The sequence below is a fragment of the Scardinius erythrophthalmus genome (assembly GCF_964197995.2).
Source record: "Scardinius erythrophthalmus genome assembly, chromosome: 10".
NCBI classification, from domain to species: domain Eukaryota; kingdom Metazoa; phylum Chordata; class Actinopteri; order Cypriniformes; family Leuciscidae; genus Scardinius; species Scardinius erythrophthalmus.
The window spans coordinates 7,556,616-7,577,784 of NC_138230.1; the positions used below are offsets into that span (position 1 = coordinate 7,556,616).

The 21,169-nt window shown below is 38.0% G+C and overlaps 1 protein-coding gene across 4 annotated transcripts in view; it reads left to right on the forward strand.

Annotated features, from left to right (window-relative positions):
• Positions 1-1,322: 1,322 nt before the first annotated feature.
• The window catches only part of ptk2aa (protein tyrosine kinase 2aa), a 112,702-nt gene continuing 92,855 nt past the window's right edge, over positions 1,323-21,169 (forward strand). For 2 of the 4 annotated variants that reach the window (XM_081376776.1, XM_081376779.1), the window contains exons 1-2: positions 1,410-1,521; positions 20,178-20,234. In XM_081376776.1, coding sequence (XP_081232902.1) covers positions 1,425-1,521; positions 20,178-20,234 — 154 coding nt within the window. In that variant the 5' untranslated portion in view covers positions 1,410-1,424. Of the gene's footprint in view, positions 1,522-20,177; positions 20,235-21,169 lie in introns of all 4 variants that reach the window. The other 2 variants (XM_081376777.1, XM_081376778.1) reach the window with 2 other exon arrangements.

A 21,169-nucleotide genomic window follows, 5' to 3' on the forward strand; every position in this document is an offset into this window, starting at 1 on the left:
CCAAAGCAACTCAACAGTTATTATGTGCCACGCCCATGTATTATTAATTAAAAATGTGTTTGGTAAAGCTGAATTTACAAAGTGATTTGAATTTCCATAGTTCATAATATTCTCAAAATGAATTGAATAGAACAGCTTCTCTATTCAAACACAGTAAACAATAACTTTTTGAGCAATGTGCTCTCTCAGATGGTCACTGAGAAACTATAGAGACCACAAACACAAATGTCCACTGTTAAACTCATTCATAGTTACTCCGTTATATCCAATCATGTTTGCCCAGTGAGCGAATCATTCTTTTGAACCGATTCCTTCGATCGAACTGTTTCGGAAAACGTTTGTCAATCGCGAGTGAAAGTGGGAACAATACTGTTTACATAATTAATGCTAATATATTAATCATTTAATTAGCCTAATTAACGGTAATGTCGATTCCTTTGGAAATTATTCGATCGAACTGTTTCGGAAACCGTGTGTCTCGTAACTTATAGGTGGGAAAAATATAAACATAATTAACATTAGAAGGCTAATGAATTAACATTGATGTTGAGCAAAAAGGCGATTTCTTTTTGCTGGCATAAAAAAAAAATATTCTAGAATCCGATTAGAATAAAGATCGTACTAAATAAAGTGAGAACTATGTAAACCCATTTCCGCCATATTAGAAAAAAACGCTCTTTTAAATCATAATTATAACATAGAAAGTCGAAATTATGACAGAGCCACTAAGTCATGGTTATGAGATAAAATGTCAAAATAATTATGACATGTAAATCATAATTATGAGATTAAGAAGTCGAAGATTATGACTTTGTCGTTATTTCTAAGTTTTATATCATAACAATGATTTTGAATGTCATAATTCCGACTTTTTATGTCATGGTTAATTATGATTTACAAATGCATGTTTTTTTTTTCTATGTTGAAAAATATGAAAAGCAAATTATAACAAACTAAATTACACTTCAGGGGGAGGGGGGTTAATCCATATATTGCCAGTAATTTAGAGAGTTTCAAGGCACTACTTCTCCTTTTTACTTGTTTTAAGGATTGCGGCATTTTTAAATGCCGCAATACACGGAGAAACTTTAACAAATCTACATTTGAGTTGGTAAAACTTGGCTACAATCAACATATTACACACAAATTCAATATTTGTGTTGTCCAAAAAGACGACTTCCATACAAACACCTTTGAAATCAACAGAATCGGCGTCAGGGTTCATTTAAGCGTTCGAAAGAATCGATTCGTTTTGCGAATCAGACTCCCACGGCACCAGGCCCAGCGCGCGCGCTCGACTCCAGCGGCGTTCATTCACTCGGGACTGGGAGGAGTGTGTGTGTGTGTGTGTAGCTGGATAGAGCTGGAGTGGGCTGGGTTCTGCCCGTCAGCCATGTTGGAATGAGAGGGAATGAAAAGCTGGAATGAGAGAGGATCGACTGGAGAAGACAGGAAAAGCGGGTTCTGGAATATCACCTCAGAAGATCATAGCGCGCGAGCGACGGATCACACAACAAACGAGTGAGTAGCGCTCATTAACGCTTTGAGAAATTACTTAGGAAGGAAAAACTGTCAGTGGAAACAGTAAATATGAGGATTCCTGTACTGGATCAACCCTGCCATGCGTTCATGGGGAGTACAGCTCCAAATCTAATGGATTTGGATCCGATATTTGTGCGGGATTGCGCGTTGATTGTGACGCGCGTTCACGCTTTGGATTCATTGGATCAAACAAATATTGACTTTGGGTGTTTCTGTCAACGTCAGTTTCAAAAGTTTATGCCATAATACTTCAACACAAACTCTTTGTTTTGGGTTGTACACAATGGTTGTATTTGTCAAATGCACAACAGCAGGATTTGATGACAGATATTCTGCAAGAGCTGCTGTTTTAGTCAACTAAAGTTATACAAAATAAACATTTAGTATAATATAAAAAATATGTAAAAGAATAGAGTGGTATACAAACGATAGGTGTATAAATAATAATAAATAATACATTTGATATACTCAGTGTGAGTAATATAGTAGAGTGAAAACATTATTTAGCATGTTTTTAGTAAATTTACAAAATATTTACTATGCTTTATGGGCATGTACCACAGTAATAGTATGTTTTTTTTTACTATTTTAGTACATAGCCTATATCATACTACTAATAGTACTTTTTTGCACCCAGATTTTTTATGCAATATTGCAAGAATTTTTATATTCGAGCAATTATATAAATCCTGCACACAGCTCAAACTCGCATCTTCATGAAATTTTATTATTTGCATCGCTTCGGTAAATCGACCTGATATTTCCATACTTTTTGGACAGGGTACCTGGACAATAGCCTATATTATTATATAGTACATCTTGATACATCTCACAATTTATTACGTAACAAATTGGTTATAATTAAGACTGATATGCCCAATTGCAAATTGAATATTGATTTTTCACACATTTAAATGAACAAAAAAACACAGACACCCAGTGTATTGATACAGCATTGTGAGAAATAAGAATCACGAGATCCTAAATTATATGTGGATGTATATCATATTTATATATATACTGTAAATTGCTATCTGACACCATAACTGTACCGTGGACTGTAGTGATTAGACCAGTTTGATCCATCAGTCTAGATCCTCGTTCTTGAATGTGATGACGGGACACACAGAGCTCTTCTTTGTTTCTGCAGGGGAATCTCAGTTATTTGCTGATGTGTTCTGGCAGCGCTGTGCGGGAGCGATACTGTATTTTCTGTGTCCTGAGGCGGTGGAAACGGGCCGGGGTATTTTTAGCGCCTCCAGTCAAGTAATGCCAGACTCTGAGATCACAGCGTTCCAGTGAATTACGGCTGACACCACTCGTCATTATCTTTGGCTTGTGAGCGCTGCATTGTCATCATGAGGGGTTGAGCTGTGTGTGAATTGCACACAGCACCTCGTTCGTTCTGTTAGAAGAATATAATCTTGCATTGATCAAATTGCAGGGTTGCAGAGAACCTGATAGCTTGGCTTAACTTGATATATATATACATTCTGTGATGTAAAGGCACCAGATTTCTCTTCATAAAGGCTGAGTGCATCTTTCTGACAGCGTGTAATCCTGTTGTTTTAGCTGCACAGGAAGAGCGCCTGTGATTTCAGTGGCTATGACAGGAAGCTCAACCATGTGTGTGTGTGATGGCGTTTAACTGAGATTGGTTTAGCAGGATGTAGGTACCTTGTAACGTCCCTCAGGGTTTAGGAGGAAAACGCCTTTTTCCTCTGAGCAGGAACAGACTTCTATGTGCGTTAAGGGCATCATTGTCTGAACTAGTGATGGATGGACCTCAGCCAGGCCGAGATTTGGCAATTTAGAGACTATCGGCATCAATAGCGGTGCACGCTTGACCAGTCGCTCCCCTTGTGTTTTTTTTAAGCTAATTTTCTGTTTTGAAGTTGTATTATACAGCCCGACCACACAAAAGTTAAATTTGGATTTAAATAGGCAAATGCTTAAGAGTCTGTGATTGGATCATTATTGCAGTGATTATTATGTGTCTAGCATGTTATACATTTTGGCATTTGGCAAGCGACTCATTACATTTCAAGGTTCATATTTACATTCTTATCAGATCTTGCTTTCCCTGGGAATCGAACCCATGACCTTGGCGTTGCAAGCGCCAACGCTCTACTCTCTACAGTTCTTCTAACCCACATCAATTGACCCTTCGCAGGGAGTTTGATTGACAGGTGATCTGACCAATCATAATCCGCCATTTTTGTCCGACAGAGCAGTCAGGAGAGTTAGTAGGTTAACGTTGGAGGATTTGAACTTGGAAAAACGGTGTGTACTGACGCCTTTCCGCGGTTAAAACAACATTCCTTCTTGTTCAATCATGTTGATGTGATGCTATAAATGAACTAGAAGGAAGAGATGATCGGTTCATGAACAGCTTTAACTGAGACTCGATCTGTCAGACACATTAAAGAGACACAAAACAATATTTATAGTTTAAATTTCTTTAAAAAATGACCAAATTTGAAAGTTGAGACTTTGTTTCATATCAAAAGTAACCTGGTCTGTCCTGTCTCAGTGCCTCTCTGCTCCGCGATGTGTGTTTCACTGCGTGAGAACATGGTGTGTGTGAGAGTGGCTTGTCGGACATGGCAACAGTAACTAAAGGGGGCGGGTCTTTGCGAACAGTCTATTACAAGATCTTAAGCAAAAATGTATACACCTCTTGATGGAAATAACATCTCAACATTTATTTCCATCAAGAGTTGCATTGTTTTTTTGGTGAAGATCTTGTATTGTCAAAATGTCAAAGCAAGAGTCCAGTGTAAAGTCTCCTCCAGAACATCTCAAACACTCTCAGTGAATGTAAGATCTGGACTCATGTGTGGAAATGATTCTTCATGTTCCTCACAATCATTCTTTCACAATCTGAGTCTGATGAATCTTCACTGTCCTCCTGAATATGACCATGATGTGTTTCCTACATGTTTAAGAGATGAAAAGCTACACACTCCACCAGTCAGTGTTAGAAGAACTGTTACCAATCATATATCATGATAGAAACATAATAATCACTGCAATAATGATCCAGTCATAGACTCATAAGCATTTGCCCATTTAAATCTAAACAGCGACTTTTTTATTGTATTTTTATTATTCACTCCTTTTCTCCAGATGTTTGTATTGCCATTGCAACTTTTATTTGTGTTTTAACTCGGCATGTTTTAGCATTATCATCAGTTTAAGAAAAACCCTCAGCAAATTAATTTCTTTGTGTGTCTATGATGATTTAATAGAAAGTTTATCTGACTGTCAATTACACTGACATATTCAAAGCGATATTGCCATTTATATCAGCCATCGGCAACATTGCTCTCTAGATATCATCATCCGTTATCAAAATCCCATACCGCTTTCTGAACCTGTGCTTGTGTGTCTGGCGTGTTTGTGCCAGTGTTTGTCGCTGAACAGAGCCTTCATTGAGAGCGAGCGATGGCTCCACTGTACTTACAGTTTCCAGCGTCTCAAAGACTCATTCACCAGCCGTCTGGAGGCAACGCCACTCACAGCGCACACAAACGCTGCTTTATAAAGCTCATCTGGACCGTGTTTTCTCGAGTGTTTGGGGTTCTGCTTCTCAGCGTGTTCAACAGAATAACGCCTCTGTGTGGGTCCATGCTGGATGTTAATCCGGTCCAAATAAAGCACCTGTACTTCAGCCCGCTCTTGAAATGCTTGTATAACCGGGTCTTTGTGCAGGGACTAAAGTTTCCCGTTGGACAGCAGTTTTAGGTTGGCGTGGTCGGACATGAAGGCCACACCGCGGGAAGTGGTTCCAGTTCCTGATGGCTTCAGGCTTGATCTCGCACGCTGTGGCCTGCGGTTTTACCTGCCTCTCCTGAGACACCCATCATTACTGCAGAGACTCTCAGACTAGAGTTCTTCCCTAGGTCTGTTTTTTTCCATTGTAGTTTTTCTGTATTCCATTTTTTTCCCCCATTTAATTCTTCTGGAATCTGTTTAACTGGTTAAATTAAAATTTGCGTGTGTAATTAATTGAGATCATGTAAAATTTAACTACAGTCGATTTAAAGTTTAACAAAAATGGCATTTTTAGGACCCTATGAAATCCGTTTTGAATTCTGTTTGAAGGCTTTAGGGTATAATGCCCTTTTCACAAGGTGTAAAATAAGTCTCTGATGTCCCCAGAGTGTGTGTGTGAAGTTTTAGCTCAAAATACTCCACTGATATTTTTATATAGCCTGTTAAAATGGTCACTTTTTGAGGGTGAGCAAAAATGCACCGTTTTGTGTCTGTCCCTTTAAATGCAAATGAGCTGCTGCTCCCGGCACAGGGGGCGGAGCTTCAACAGCTTGTGTCCTTTTACCTCACACAGACACGCACTGAAAATTTCAAAACTTTTAGCCTTTTATGTTCAAACTGGAGTCAGACAATGATGGAGAGACTCAAGAAGTGACAACATGTAGACAACATTTCTGAATGATTAGTTGATGAATTTATGAAGCTTACAGTATGTATAGTTATCTTCTAGTCATTGATTAGCATATTCTGTCTTGATAATCTATAATTCGTGACCTGGGGGCGGGGTTTATGTAAATTTTAGGGTTGGTGATGTCACTAACCCGGGAGGAATGTGGTGTAGTCTCTACCAGCCGTTTGTTGTAGTCCTTAAAAAGTGATTTCTTTAAAAGCAAATCTCTCCCTTTGCTTTGAACTTTGAGCGTTGTTACTTTGCAGATGTTGTTTATGCTCAAACAGCAACATTACACACTAACTAAAGTTAGAAAAGTCAAATCATAATCAACCACCCCTTTTATTAATAATCAAAACACATATCTAATGAACTGCATTCATAAAACTTTATCAATTGAATAATTTATAAATATATATATATATCTTTTTACAATAAAATGGCCCTATGAAATGTTTTATTTTTTCATATTTCTTTATGAGTTTCAAAATTCACAGACACTAGTCCATATTGTGATTTGATGAAGTGCACAGACCCACTTTTGATTTATTTATCCAAAATTTTCCAAATTCCGTGACATTCCGTGTTAAACTGTAAATTCCATTTTATGACCGAATTCCGTGTTTCCATCCACATTATCTGCATCGTGGAAATCATAGGGCCCTAAGAGAGGGACGGGACAGGAAGTGACATACAAACAATCGGTCTCTGTATGAGATTAGTTGTGTTCAGTTTAGTTCAGCTCTTTCCACTCTCCAAGCCAGATCCCTGCCGGTGCAAGGAGGGCTTTTTCCGTGTGGGAAGTATGTTTATGTTCCAAAAAGCTGCATGAACACAATGGCTACTGTTCAGTCTCGCAGTCCTGAGGGAATCTGCCTCCTTTAGCACTCGTCTTCAGTGTGATGCTGGGACAGGAAGTGATGTCGTGCATACAGGAAGCCTCATACAGCACAGGTTACATCTGGAACGGAACACATGCATATACTGCCTATTGCAGACTGCATAGAATATACTATTTTTTTTAAAAAGTAGTATGTGAAATGTGTCAGTTCAGTATAGTATGATACATTGCTGTCACGTGATCTTGATCTTAATTCATAGTGGTGTCTCTAGTTATGATCTGAAAAATAAATGCATTTGTTTTGCATTTATATAATTAATTTTGTGTAATCTAAGTTTGGGCTGGGTTCAGTAAGATTTTTTTTTTAAGAAATGAATAGCCTACTTTTGTTCTGCAAGTAGTCGGACTCACTAAATTGATCAAAAGTGACTATCTTTTTTTTATTAATTGTTTTTAAAATTAATTTTCATGTGCATAAAGAACACAATTTTCATTTTTGGGTAAACTATGCTTTTAAGTAGGGAGGCACCGATATATTTTTTTTTTGGCTGATACCGATAACTCTTTATATTTGAAAGCAGATAACTGAAATATTGGCTGATTAATCTAAATCCAAAATCTTATATAATTTTTGAGAGCCTTATTACAAAAACGAAAGTCTCACCATTAAAAAGTCTTGTCCCAAACACACCATTATAGATAATATTCTCATTATAATTTTATGTAGCCGATATGACAGACTTGCGCTGCTCATGTTGCACTGAACCGTATTTTCCTTTTTTGAAGTGTTTCCAATCATATTTCAAGCAATTCAAAATCATAATTCAGGCAAACAATCCAATATTTATCGGCTTTAATATATCGGACAAATGTTCTTAATCGGGCCGATAACGATAACGTTAAAAATGAACATATATCGTCTGATACCGATATGGTGGCCGGTATATCCTGCATCCCTAAAGCACATAAAGAAACACTTTTCCAGAGAAGCTTTTGAGTTCCAGTATCTTTTCAGGCTCTGAATAGTACTTTCTCTCGTCTCCTCTAAAAGCGTGCGCTTCTCAAGCTGTCATGTTGTTCCTGCGAGACTCTCAGCCTGTGTGAAACTGAGGCCGGCTCTTGTTTCCCCAGAATGCTCTTTGCTTGTATCTGATGCGCTCGCGTCTGAAAGCGGTGTTGTCTCGCGGTGACACGTCCCTGATGTTCCTTCAGCTCTGCTTTTGAGTTTCCCAGTGGCTCTTAAGAGGCTTAAACTGACTCTGTCAGCAGTGAAGGGCTTTGAGAGGTTCAATAAACGCTGATGTCTGAGGGGACTGCCTTGACTTTACCCAAAAGCCACCATTCTTTCAGTGCACAACATCATATTCACGTTTTTGATGCGCTGGCAGGAATTTTAGAAGTAATGGTTGGTTTATGTTGTCTGTTTTAAAGTCAACATAAAAAAATGCTATTTTTTTCTTAAATGGTGGTATAATGCCCTTTTCACAAGATGTAAAATAAGTCTCTGATGTTCCCAGAGTGTGTATGTGAAGTTTTAGCTCAAAATACCCCACAGATATTTTTATACAGCATGTTAAAGTTGGCACTTTTTGAGGGTGAGCAAAAACACAGTTTTTGTGTCTGTCCCTTTAAATGCAAATGAGCTGCTGCTCCCGGCACAGGGGGCGGAGCTACAACAGCTTGAGTCCTGAACATTTTAAAAGCTTTTAGCCTTTTATGTCAAAACCGGAGTCAGACAATGATGGAGAGACTCAAGAAGAAGTGACAACATGTAGAAGCAACAGGACATTTCTGAATGGTTAGTTGATGAGTTTATGAAGCTGATGTGTAGTTATCTTCTAGTCATTGATTAGCATATTCTGTCTTGATAATCTATAAATCGTGTTCAGGGGCGGGGTTTATGTAAATTTTAGGTTTAGTGATGTCACTAACCCGGGAGGAATGTGGTGTAGTCTCTACCAGCCGTTTGTTGTAGTCCTTAAAAAGTGATTTCTTTAAAAGCAAATCTCTCCCTTTGCTTTGAACTTTGAGCGTTGTAACTTTACAGATGTTGATTATGCTCAAACAGCAACATTACACACTAACTAAAGTTAGAAAAGTGAAATCATAATCAACCACCCCTTTAATACAGATTTACTTGTACCTGTTAATAATTATATTCATGATAATACTATATCATTATTTATCATAATTTTTGGTCTATTTTTTGGTCTATTCAAAAAGAAAAAAGTCTATATTTACATGTGTATATCTGCTAAAAGTTGATTTTATCAGTTTTTAAGAGTACAGCATATAACACATATATTACACTAGCATATAAGGACTAAAAGCCACATTTAAATGAACACAGTTTGATTTGATCTACTTACTTGATCTGCTTGCTCTACACTACTAGTAAGTAAATACATTTTTATTTATATAGCACATTTAAACATAGCAGAACTATCCAAAGTAAAAAACAAATCAAATAAAACAGAAAACAACCAAACAGAACAGACAGGAATAAAGAGAGGTTTTTAATTTAGATTTAAAAATAGCAATTGAAGGTGCAAGGCGGATGTCCAGAGGCAACTGGCTCCACAGACGGGGGGGGGGCGGCAACAGCAAAGGCTCTATCTGTATACGGGAGACCGCAGCGAGGGATAGATAAAAGAGCCCTGTCTGAAGATCTTAAAGATCTAGTGGATGACAGAGGAGTGAGAAGATCTCTAAGATATAATGGAGCTCGGTCATGAAGAGAACGGAACTTTAAACTGAATTCTAAAATGGATCGGGAGCCAATGAAGCGAAGCTAAGATTGGGGGGACAGTTTTAAACACACTAGCTATGTTTCCATCCACCTGTTCTTATGCGCATTTTGGGATATCGCATTAAAAAAACACGCTGAATGGAAATGCCAAAATGTGCATGAATTCTAATTCTAAATTCTCAAATTGATTCGGATAAACGTGCATAAACTATACGATGGAAACACATTTACAGAATAAATTCCTCGATGCGTGTCAAAAAACACACTTCTGAAATGCTGTTTTAGTTTTGGTCTAATCGGGATAATTCCCTTCCAGAACTCTCTTGTCTCTTACCCAACTGCGTTCAATAACTTAAGATAACTTCTCTTGAGGTGCAAGTAATATATACAGTGGCTTCTCCTACTGCAGCAATTTTAGCTCCAGTTTATCAAGAATTGACGATTTTGCTTTTTTTCCTCTCAATGGATGGAAACTTTGCTTTATTCGCGAATGTTTTATGCGATATTTCAATTTTGCGCATAAGTTAAAGTCAAAACTTTGGATGAAAACAGCTACTGATATACTAATAGGTGACCACAAAACCAGTCACGTGGGTCAATTTTGTGAAATTGAGATTAATACATCATCTGAAAGCTGAATAAATAAGCTTTCCATTGATGTATGGTTTGTTAGGATAGGGCAATATTTGGTCGAGATACAACTATTGTAAATCTGGAATCTGAGGGTGCAAACAAATCGAAACATTGAGAAAATCTCCTTTAAAGTTCATTTATGTTGGCGATTGTGCTGCATTCACTCACAAAAATACATGTTTTATATATTTACGGTAGGAAATTTACAAAATATCTTCATGGAATATGATCTTTACTGAATATCCTAATGATTTTTGGCATAAAAGAAAAATCTATAATTTTGACCCATACTATGTATTGTTGGCTATTGCCACAGATATACCCGTGCGACTCATGACTGGTGACGTGGTCCAGGGTCACAAATGCATGAACTTGTAATGAACTTCTACATCCCCAAAAAGCCACAGTTATTCATTGTCCTTTTCATCTGAAAATATTTGAAAATATGTCCATCCCTGTTTGCCTCCCTCTTCCGTGGACAAATGATGGTGTGAATGACAGGCTTGTACTTCGCCGGCCTCTCAGTGCGTGTCCTGATCGGGAAAGTCTCTTTTCCAAGCCATTGGCGGGAATGCTTTGCTCCGGCGTCTCGTCTGACGGTCTGTGAAATTACAGCAGGTGTTCTGGGAGATAAGGAGTTTCCCTGAGTCTGTCCATCATTTATAAATCCCCTTTATTCACTCATCTGTTCTTAATTTGCTGTCATGCTCTTTCATGTAAGAAGAAGATCTTGGGACGCTTGGCCTTCAAGCTGTTGGGTTTCATTCAGTATATTGAGTTATAAACTAATAGAGAATAATAAAGTAACCATGAGTAATTTTAACCATTACACCCCTAATATATATATATGTATATATATAGGGCTGGGCAATTGTGAAATAAAAGTGTGTGTTTGTGTACATAACATATGTGTGTACTGTGTGTAATTATTTTGTATATATAAATGCACACGTTTGCATGTAAATGTATTATTTATATATAAAATATTTATACTTATATATAATATAAATGATATATAAATATATATACGTGTAAATATTTCTTAAATATATACATGCATATGTGTGTATTTGTGTATATATGTATATATATATATATGAAGAGTTCAGATGCAAAAGCCTCTAAGTGCCATCTGAAATTTTCTTCTAGAATGATCATTTTTATCAAGCTCGTATATTTAAGTTCAGTAATTTCACTTAAATTACAATTAATGGGTAATCTTCATTGCCATTTAAGTGAAATTACTGAACTTAAATATACAAGCTTGATAAAAATTATCATTCTAGAAGAAAATTTCAGATGGCACTTAGAGGCTTTTGCATCTGAACTCTTCATATATATATATATATATATATATATATACACACACAACATAATTATATATCTATTGGTTATTTTCTGAGTTTATTTATCTATATATAATGTATTTTCAGCATCAAAGCGGTCTGAAAGTCAGGTGAAGCACACGCTGCGGTCTCTAGAGGACATATTTGGACTGTTTTGATTTTTCCCAGCAGGATTTCGATCCTGTTTGGATTGTCCTCTTCGGAGCTGTGGGCTTTTGAAGCTCTTATCCAATCAGATCAGTTTCTCTGAGTGTTTGCGTGCGTCTAGCAGTGAGTGTGTGGTTTTGGTTGTTTGTTTAACCTGTTGTAGTTGCTCGCTAGCTGAAGTGTTAGCCGTGGTCCTTCTAGCTGGTGTGTGTACGTCTCCTCACAATGAAGGGAAATGACCTCATAGTTAATCACTGTGTCCTCAGGGCTTCGACTGGGCTGTTGGGACACACACACACACACACACACACACACACACACACACACACAGAGAATGACATCACTCCCCATCCACCCATGTCCCCGGGAGGATTGTGTCCTCGGCATGCATCTCTGACAGAAAGAAACAGACATGTCTGAATGACTTTTGAGATTTAACATTGTGAAATGTCATTGTACATCAGTCAAACCTCAAAAGTGTGACCTGTGAATGTGTCAGCTTTATTCTGTAAGTGCTGAAGAGTCAAGTCCCCTTTATTTATAGCGCTTTACAATATAGATCGTTTCAAAGCAGCTTTACAGAGATAACAGGAAAGTGAAGCGTTTCGGCTGTTGTTCAGTGTTGAGTCAGTTCTGTTGTAGAGATCATCAATTATTAAATTAGTTAATTAAATATATAAAGCAGTTCTGCTCAGTTCAGTTCTCATACAACAGCATCAGTGCAGTCAGATCAATAATAACACTTTACAATAAGGTTCATTAGTTAAGATTAGTTAACATGACAATACTTCTTCAGCATTTATTAATCTTAGTTAATATTAAATTCAACATTTACTAATACGTTATTAAAATCACAGGTTGTATTTAACATTAGTTAATGCACTGTGAGCTAACATAAACTAACAATAAACAGCTGTATTTTTATTAACTAACATTAACAAAGATTAATAAATACTGTAACAAATGTAGTGCTCATTGTTAGCTCATGTTAGTTAATACATTAACTAATGAACCTTATTGTAAAGTGACACCGGTATTGTTGAATATTAAGAGTTTCTTATCAATCTGGCCTCATTTCATGCATTCAAACAAGTTTGTTTTATTCTGGGAAGCTAATCCTGTACATCTCTCGTAACCTTATAGAAAAGAATAGTCTTGTGACCCTTGACCTCCCCCCTCAGCTCCGAGAGGGCATGTAATGGTCTGTAATTGGGTTACACTACAGTGTCAAGTGTGAGTCACGGAGAGACAGAAAGAGAAGTGGATGAAACGCACTGTGATGAACAGCGTCAGACATTGTGCAGAAATGTGACGCTTCTTTTCTGTTATTTAATGGCCGGGAGGAAATAAGTGGCAAGAATAAAAGAAAGGTTTTTCTTGTGGTTTCCGGCCGCCGGCATTGTGTCAGTCAAAAATAGTCGATCTCCGAATGCAACGTAACCGGGAGGAGAGTAAAGATGGAAAGCTCCTAAAGCTCAGTTCCATATAAATTCACGGATAATTTGTTGTTTTGTCGTTAGTGAAAATCAATATTGACCTTGTATTTGAAAAAGGATCCTCATATGAGAAGCAATACTAAAATTCAGAGTCAGTTCATTCGCATTCGGAGATCGACTATTTTTGACTGTCAAATTGTCGGCGGCCGGAAACAACAGCAACAGTGAGTTGTTCAAAATCTTTCTTTTAGTAAACTCTGTGTACACACACAATGTTCTCAATGCTGGAGTTCATGTGTAGAGCCTCTGGTGACACTGAGAGCACAGTTTCATGTTGTGTCGAGCCTTCTTAGTGTTTTAAAAATAGCGATTTTTGATGCTGTCATAGTCGTGCCTCAAGCACTCCCATTCACAAGGCAATTTGACCGAAAACGAAAATACAGTCAAACTTAAAAGTGGCGTTTCCATCCTAATTATGCTTTTAAACGAAAGTTTGCCTCGGGTAGATTCACAAAAAGATCCTAGGTTGCATTTTGGCGAGAGTTACGCTTTAAAGGTGAAGACCCAACTCTATGCATGTTTTGTAAGATTCCCCTCTCTGTTAAACATGTTTTATTTGCTTGTCCTGGACTTTAATGCTCTTTTATGAAGTTTGGATTTTTTAATCATGTTAATTTGAAAAATCTTGTATAATATGACTTGTTGTTTTTGTTTGTTTGGTTTTATTGTATTTATTATGATATTTGTATTTTTGTCAGCCATGAAAACAGCTTTGAATGCTGACATGGCACTAAATAAAACAATCTGAATGTGAATGGCCTGGAGGAAGGTTGTGTGTGTGTGTCGAGTCCTGAACGCTGGAGTCGTTTATTATCACCGGCTGCAAGCGTTCATCTGTAGATACAGCAGATCCAGTAATTATAGCCTCTTTTGCAGCTCGCAGGGACTCGTTCCAGTTGGCAAGAGTGTTTCACATCACATATGTACAGAAACATGGCTAGTTGTGCTCGGACTGAAGTGTCATACGCCTCCTTCTGTGTTCGTTTAGGGCCGTATGAAGGTAATATGATGCCAAAAAGTACCATTTAAGCAACGAGAACGTTTCTGAGCCAAATGAAGATTAAGATGTGTTCTGGTGACTGGCGTGTTTATCGAACCAATCAGATAAGAGTAAACCTAGAGTCAGCGAGAAGCTCATCTGATACATGATGAAGGTGGACCCGCCCTCCTCTTCGCTTGCAAAACTCAATGAGTGAGAGATTTGTGCCAAAACTGGAAGCGCAGGTAAAAGAAGACAAATCGGGTTATTTCGGGAACTTTTTTGCTCCATGCACACAACAAGCCTGGTTGCTAGGGTGTTCTGGTTGGTTGCTAGGTGGTTGCTAGGGTGTTCTGGGTGGTTGCTAGGGTGTTTCTAGGCGGTTGCTATGGTCTTCTGGGTGGTTGCTAAGGTGTTGCTAGGCGGTTGCTAAAGTATTTTGGGTGGTTGCTAGGCGGTTGCTATGGTATTCTGGGTGGTTGCTAGGGTGTTGCTAGGTGGTTGCTAGGGTGTTGCTAGGTGGTTGCTAAGGTATTTTGGGTGGTTGCTAGGGTGTTCTGGGCGATTGCTATGGTGTTCTGGGTGATTGCTAGGTTGTTGCTAGGGTGTTCTGGGTGGTTGCTATTGTGTTGGAAGCACAAAACTGGAAGCACATGTAGAAGAAAGACGCAACTGTACAAATCGGGTTATTTCGGGAACTTTTTTTGCCCCATGCACACAAGCCATTTAGACATTTGGAACTACACAAAGTTTGATTTTACGCAATTAATCTGTTTTGCAGTTCCCGACTCTGTTGTTTTCGCTTGCAAATTGCTGTTCACAGGCCTGCAATGCTTTTGGCCGTATTTGTGCTCAAAAACCGAGCCAAAAGTGTAGGCGTGGAAAAGTGGAAGTCAGAAGAATACAGATCCGATTTATTTTGCGCTAGCACGAAGCTGCAGTTTCACAATAGACGAATTACACTTACGAATAACAGTAAAATGCTGCAAATATATTACACCTTTACAAATATTCTCTTGCACATGCAAATTTAATTTACGCTTGCAATCTTATGTACACTTTCACAAATCTCACCCTGCGCATGCAATTCTTTATGGCATCATATTATCTTCATAGCCAGGGCTTGAATTTCGGTGCGGGATTGCGGGTATTGCGCATATTTTTTATCATTCCCGCAGGTCTCCCATTTATAATGCGGGAAATTCCCGCAAACATTGATTCACTTTAGCATGTAGGTTCAGGTTGTATTAGTAAATTAATCCACGCAGATGGAAAATCAAATCAGTCATTTTAAAACTGTCTGCGAGACGCAATTTCACAAACAGCGTGAGTGATTCCGCGGCGCTGCGTCTTCTATCTCGCGTCTCTCAAAATGGGTTGCACAATGCAATCGTTAAGCGCGCAGCAGGCGGCGGAAATACACTCTCGCGTTTCGGGAGTCGATCGGGCCAGCATTGCATCACGAGTAACTAAAGTTTACCATTTGCACGTCTTTTCAAGTCTCACCAGTTTAAACAGTCACGCGATTTTAAACTCTTCGGTACTTGCGCGCTGTCTGAGAGATGCTTTTTTCTCTGCACACATACATAGAGTAAAGCAGCCTCACAAACAGCTCGCGGGTAACAAAAGTTATTTTTCGTGGATTATAAATCGCTTTAACAGTCAAAAACATAAGAAAATGATGTCAATTTCGGTCTTGGAGAGTATGCTCTAATCTAAACACAGTCGGTTATGTCTTAAATAAGCATAAATCGCACGTGACGGTATAATGAAAACAGGATCCGTGCACTAGCTCTTAAGGGACAGCAGCCATATGTGTCTGTCATTAATTTGTTTGTCAAAACAACAAAACATAGCTTTCATTTTAAGGAATCAGGATTAATAGCCTATGAATTTAATTTAGTCAGGACTAAAATACTACCCAGTGTTATTTTACATTTGATTAGGCTACTTTATTCAGTCTCTGTAGTATTTCTGAATAGCCTACTAGTTTTAGACCTAAGCAAAAACTTTTCTCTTTATTTCTCTTTATTGATATCTTTATTCTATTGTATTTATTTGTGCTACTTTTTTCAATTTAATTCAAAGATTGAAATCAAGCTTCCTTGAGTTGTGTAAATTCTTAAGAACAAAATGACCCCATTGTAAAAATGCAATGAGTAGGCTAAGCATACATTTAGGCGAGATAAATGTAATTAAAAAAAAGTCTAAACTCCCCCCTCAAATTAAAAATCCCCCCCATAAGAATCACCTAAGGGGGGATTTCCCCCCCATTTTCCAAAATGAAATTCAGGCCCTGAGCCATGTCTTATTTTGGTATTTATGACATGTTTGTCAAGTTTTTTTTGCAGCAAAACATAATTTATGGTGCTTTTTAGCTTTTTTTTTTTTTTTTTTAGCTAATTTTCGCTTTTTTCATCCTCTCTTTGTCCCTTAGATCAGAAACACAATTACATGAAGGTAGACATGAGTACTTGGCTAGTGCATTGCAAGCACCCAGTTCTGCTTTACATAATTAATGTGCATACTAATCGAGTGCTCAAAGGGGCAATAGTTTTTTCCCCCCGTAGAATATCTGTCATAATATATGTTATTATTTAGTATGTTGTCAGATTAGTTATGTTAGTTAGAGTATGTCTATATAGTATAGAGATGCAAAATATAGTGATTAACATATCATTATTTTTTAAAGTATTTTTTTCTCTTTACCAGTGTAAATTGAATAAGTATCAGCTGATATACAAATTATATATATATTAGGGCTGGGTATCGATTCAGATGTTACAATTCTATTTCGATTCGCAAGCTCTCAATTCGATACAATTTCGATTTTCGATTTCGATTCTAAATTTGATTTCGATTCAACTTAATGAATATTTAATACAAATCCTGTATTACAATTGGGTACATTAAAACAGAATCATATTTACCTGTGCGCCTTCCTGTCTAACAGGTAGGACATATGCAAAAATTGTAAAAAGTTATCAAACAGTATAATTGTGTGTGTTATTGTTCGTTAAAGCGCGAAAGAGAACTCTATTCTGGGCTGTCTTGTGCGCACGCAGCGCGAGTCTTTCTTTGCGTCACACTCAGGACATTCACGTCATATAATTGCGTAGGCTTGACATCGCGAATGCGATATGATTAATCGTGCAGCACTAGTTATTTTATGATTAAGATAAAACAAACATAAAATCTCACAGCATTAGCTATAAAATGGAGTTTGCAAGCCTATGAACAGTGGGGGGAAACTAATACTGGGTAATAGCTTTTGGGTAATAGATAAATAAATATGGAAAAAAAATCGATTCTTGGCGTTTGAGAATCGATTTTGAATCGACCACATTTAGTTTTTTTTTTGCCCTGCCCTAATATATATATATATATATATGTATGTAGAATGTAGAATTTTAATGTTTTGTTAAAATGTTATTGTCCAGAATGAAGTGTTTGGCTGCTCTTCTTCTCGAGTCTGTCTGATGTGATCCTCATGAACACTATTGCCTCCTCCACTAGTGGGCGCTGAAGGCCTGTGGGTAACGGTCACGTCACATGACTCGCGCGATCAGAGATGTGTCGCTCACGAGGACTGATAGGCTGCTCTCCCTGAACACTGATAAGCTTCGTCTGTCTCTCTCGCTCTTCATGCATCTGAAGTCAGCCTTGAAGAGAACGAGCTGATAGGAGGTTGAAAGTGTGTGTCAGGAAGGTTAAGAGTGAAAGAAGCTGCGTGTGTGTGTGTGTTTGTGCATGTGTGTGTGTGTGTGTGTGTGTGTGTGCATGTGCGTCTGTGTGTGTGTGTGTGTGCCAGGTAATCGGCTTTGGGCCAGGAATTCTCAGCTCATTGCAGGTTTTGTGAAAGAAATTCTGAGCTGTTTGTTGCATCACCGTACGACCTTGTCTTTATATCACAAGGCCAAACGTGGACAAATGAACGTCTGCCTCGAGTCTAAGAGAGAATCCACTTTCACAAGAACACAAGGAGGAAAACACGGCTCATTAAAGTCACAAAGGGCTAATGTTAATGAGCAACACATTACACTGATAATAAAACAGGAGTGAAATGTAGTTGTCCTTCTTTTATCACTAATATTTTGAACAGATTCAAGAGCACCGCAAATACAACCTATGAAATCACATGTGTTTGGGTTCCTCTCCTGCAGGATTGAAAACAAATGTAAAACATCAGTATGCTCCCATATTCCCTTCGTTCTCTCTGACATCTGTCATCAAGATGAGCCTTTTCTCATATTAGATCCACTCACTGAAGACTCAACAAAACCATGTCGTACGAAAGTCTCCGGGAGCAGAAACTGTATTTCACAGCTGCTTTATCAACTCCACTGGAAACTGTTAACACCACAGTGCAATCATCCACTGTCCTCGCCGGCACAGTTTGATCAGGATCTTTCAATCCGCCACTAATGATTAGTATTATCCAGCATTACTCATCCATCATAACAAGATAAAAATATCATCTGACAGATATACTGTAGTTAATAACAGTCGCCCACGGGACGTCTAAAGGAGATTTTCTGAAATATCATAAAGCAAAATGTGTTTTATTACACTTGAAATGAAGACAACTTACAGACAAATGACACTATAAATACACATATCAAACCATATATATATATATTAGGGCTGCTCGATACTGGGAAAATATGCGATATGCGATGTTGTTGTTGAGTATTGCGATAACGATATTTCTTGCGATGTAACATTTTCCTAGAGAAATGCTATTTATATTTTATTTTTATCATTTATATATGTAATGATCATACTAAAATAAACAGGTAGGCTTATAAATATCTGATCTTCAGAAGAAGATCTCAGTTTTTTCATAAGGAGTTAACGTTACACATGCAACACTTTGATTAATGGTTGTCCGTGAGACTCTGTTATTGTTATTTGGCATTTCGTTAGCAGTTTTGATAGATTTGGCCTTACACTTTTTGAAGTCTTCATATAACTCCCTGAGTACCTGAAATTATGACACGTCTTCTCTATTGAAGTCAAAATATTGCCGTGTTTCAGACGTACAGTTCTTTTTAGGCACAGGTTCTTCGCTGTTGTCATTTTCCTCGCTTGTCTCTACTCCCGCCATTAGTTTTTATTTTCCACTCTCTGCTCTGAGCCACTAGGTTCCCCTTTGGGCCCGATCTAGCCAATAGCATAATAGCACCTACTGGGGAGGCGGGTATAAAGATAGTAAGGCCCCATTTGATTGGTTGAATTTGGATAAACAACCTATGCATTCATGCATCAAACAAATGCTTGGCACATAAAATAAATGCAATTTATCGCACCTCTCTGCGATACACATATCGCATATACTATTATCACGATAACGATAATTTTTCTATATATTGTGCAGCCCTAGTTGGTAGTCATATACAATTTCACTGCTAGATGGGAGAAAATCCTACACAGTGTAGCTTTAAGAAATACACTCACCTAAAGGATTATTAGGAACACCATACTAATGATTCAACAAGGTGCTGAAAGCATTCTTTAGAAATGTTGGCCCATATTGATAGGATAGCATCTTGCAGTTGATGGAGATTTGTGGGATGCACATCCAGGGCACGAAGCTCCCGTTCCACCACATCCCAAAGATGCTCTATTGGGTTGAGATCTGGTGTCAGACTGTGGGGGCCATTTTAGTACAGTGAACTCATTGTCATGTTCAAGAAACCAATTTGAAATGATTCGAGCTTTGTGACATGGTGCATTATCCTGCTGGAAGTAGCCATCAGAGGATGGGTACATGGTGGTCATAAAGGGATGGACATGGTCAGAAACAATGCTCAGGTAGGCCGTGGCATTTAAACAATGCCCAATTGGCACTAAGGGGCCTAAAGTGTGCCAAGAAAACATCCCCCACACCATTACACCACCACCACCAGCCTGCACAGTGGTAACAAGGCATGATGGATCCATGTTCTCATTCTGTTTACGCCAAATTCTGACTCTACCATCTGAATGTCTCAACAGAAATCAAGACTCATCAGACCAGGCAACATTTTTCCAGTCTTCAACTGTCCAATTTTGGTGAGCTTGTGCAAATTGTAGCCTCTTTTTCCTATTTGTAGTGGAGATGAGTGGTACCCGGTGGGGTCTTCTGCTGTTGTAGCCCATCCGCCTCAAGGTTGTGCATGTTGTGGCTTCACAAATGCTTTGCTGCATACCTCGGTTGTAACGAGTGCTTATTTCAGTCAAAGTTGCTCTTCTATCAGCTTCAATCAGTCAGCCCATTCTCCTCTGACCTCTAGCATCAACAAGGCATTTTCGCCCACAGGACTGCCGCATACTGGATGTTTTTCCCTTTTCAACCATTCTTTGTAAACCCTAGAAATGGTTGTGTGTGAAAATCCAGTAACTGAGCAGATTGTGAAATACTCAGACCGGCCCGTCTGGCACCAACAACCATGCCACGCTCAAAATTGCTTAAATCACCTTTCTTTCCCATTCTGACATTCAGTTTGGAGTTCAGAAGATTGTCTTGACCAGGACCACACCCTAAATGCATTGAAGCAACTGCCATGTGATTGGTTGATTAGATAATTGCATTAATGAGAAATTGAACAGGTGTTCCTAATAATCCTTTAGGTGAGTGTATTTGCATGTATATATTTATACATAATTTATATTATATAAAAATATTAAATATTTATATATTAATAACACACATTAAAGTTAAACATATAAGATTAGTTAAACACATTTTTCTTAAATATATTCATGCATGTGTGTGTATTTGTATATACAAAATAATTATGCACACCACCACACACACATATATTAAGTAAACACAAACTTTTATTTTGGATGCGATTAATCTGTGGTATCAACATTGGAATAGACCATTATGAATTGTCACTGTATCTGAAATGTTGGTGTCATTTTGCAAAAACAGTTTCATGGCTGGCAAAAAAACGTTTATTGCCGGGCAAATTTTCTGAAGTCACCAGACATTAGTTTTAGGC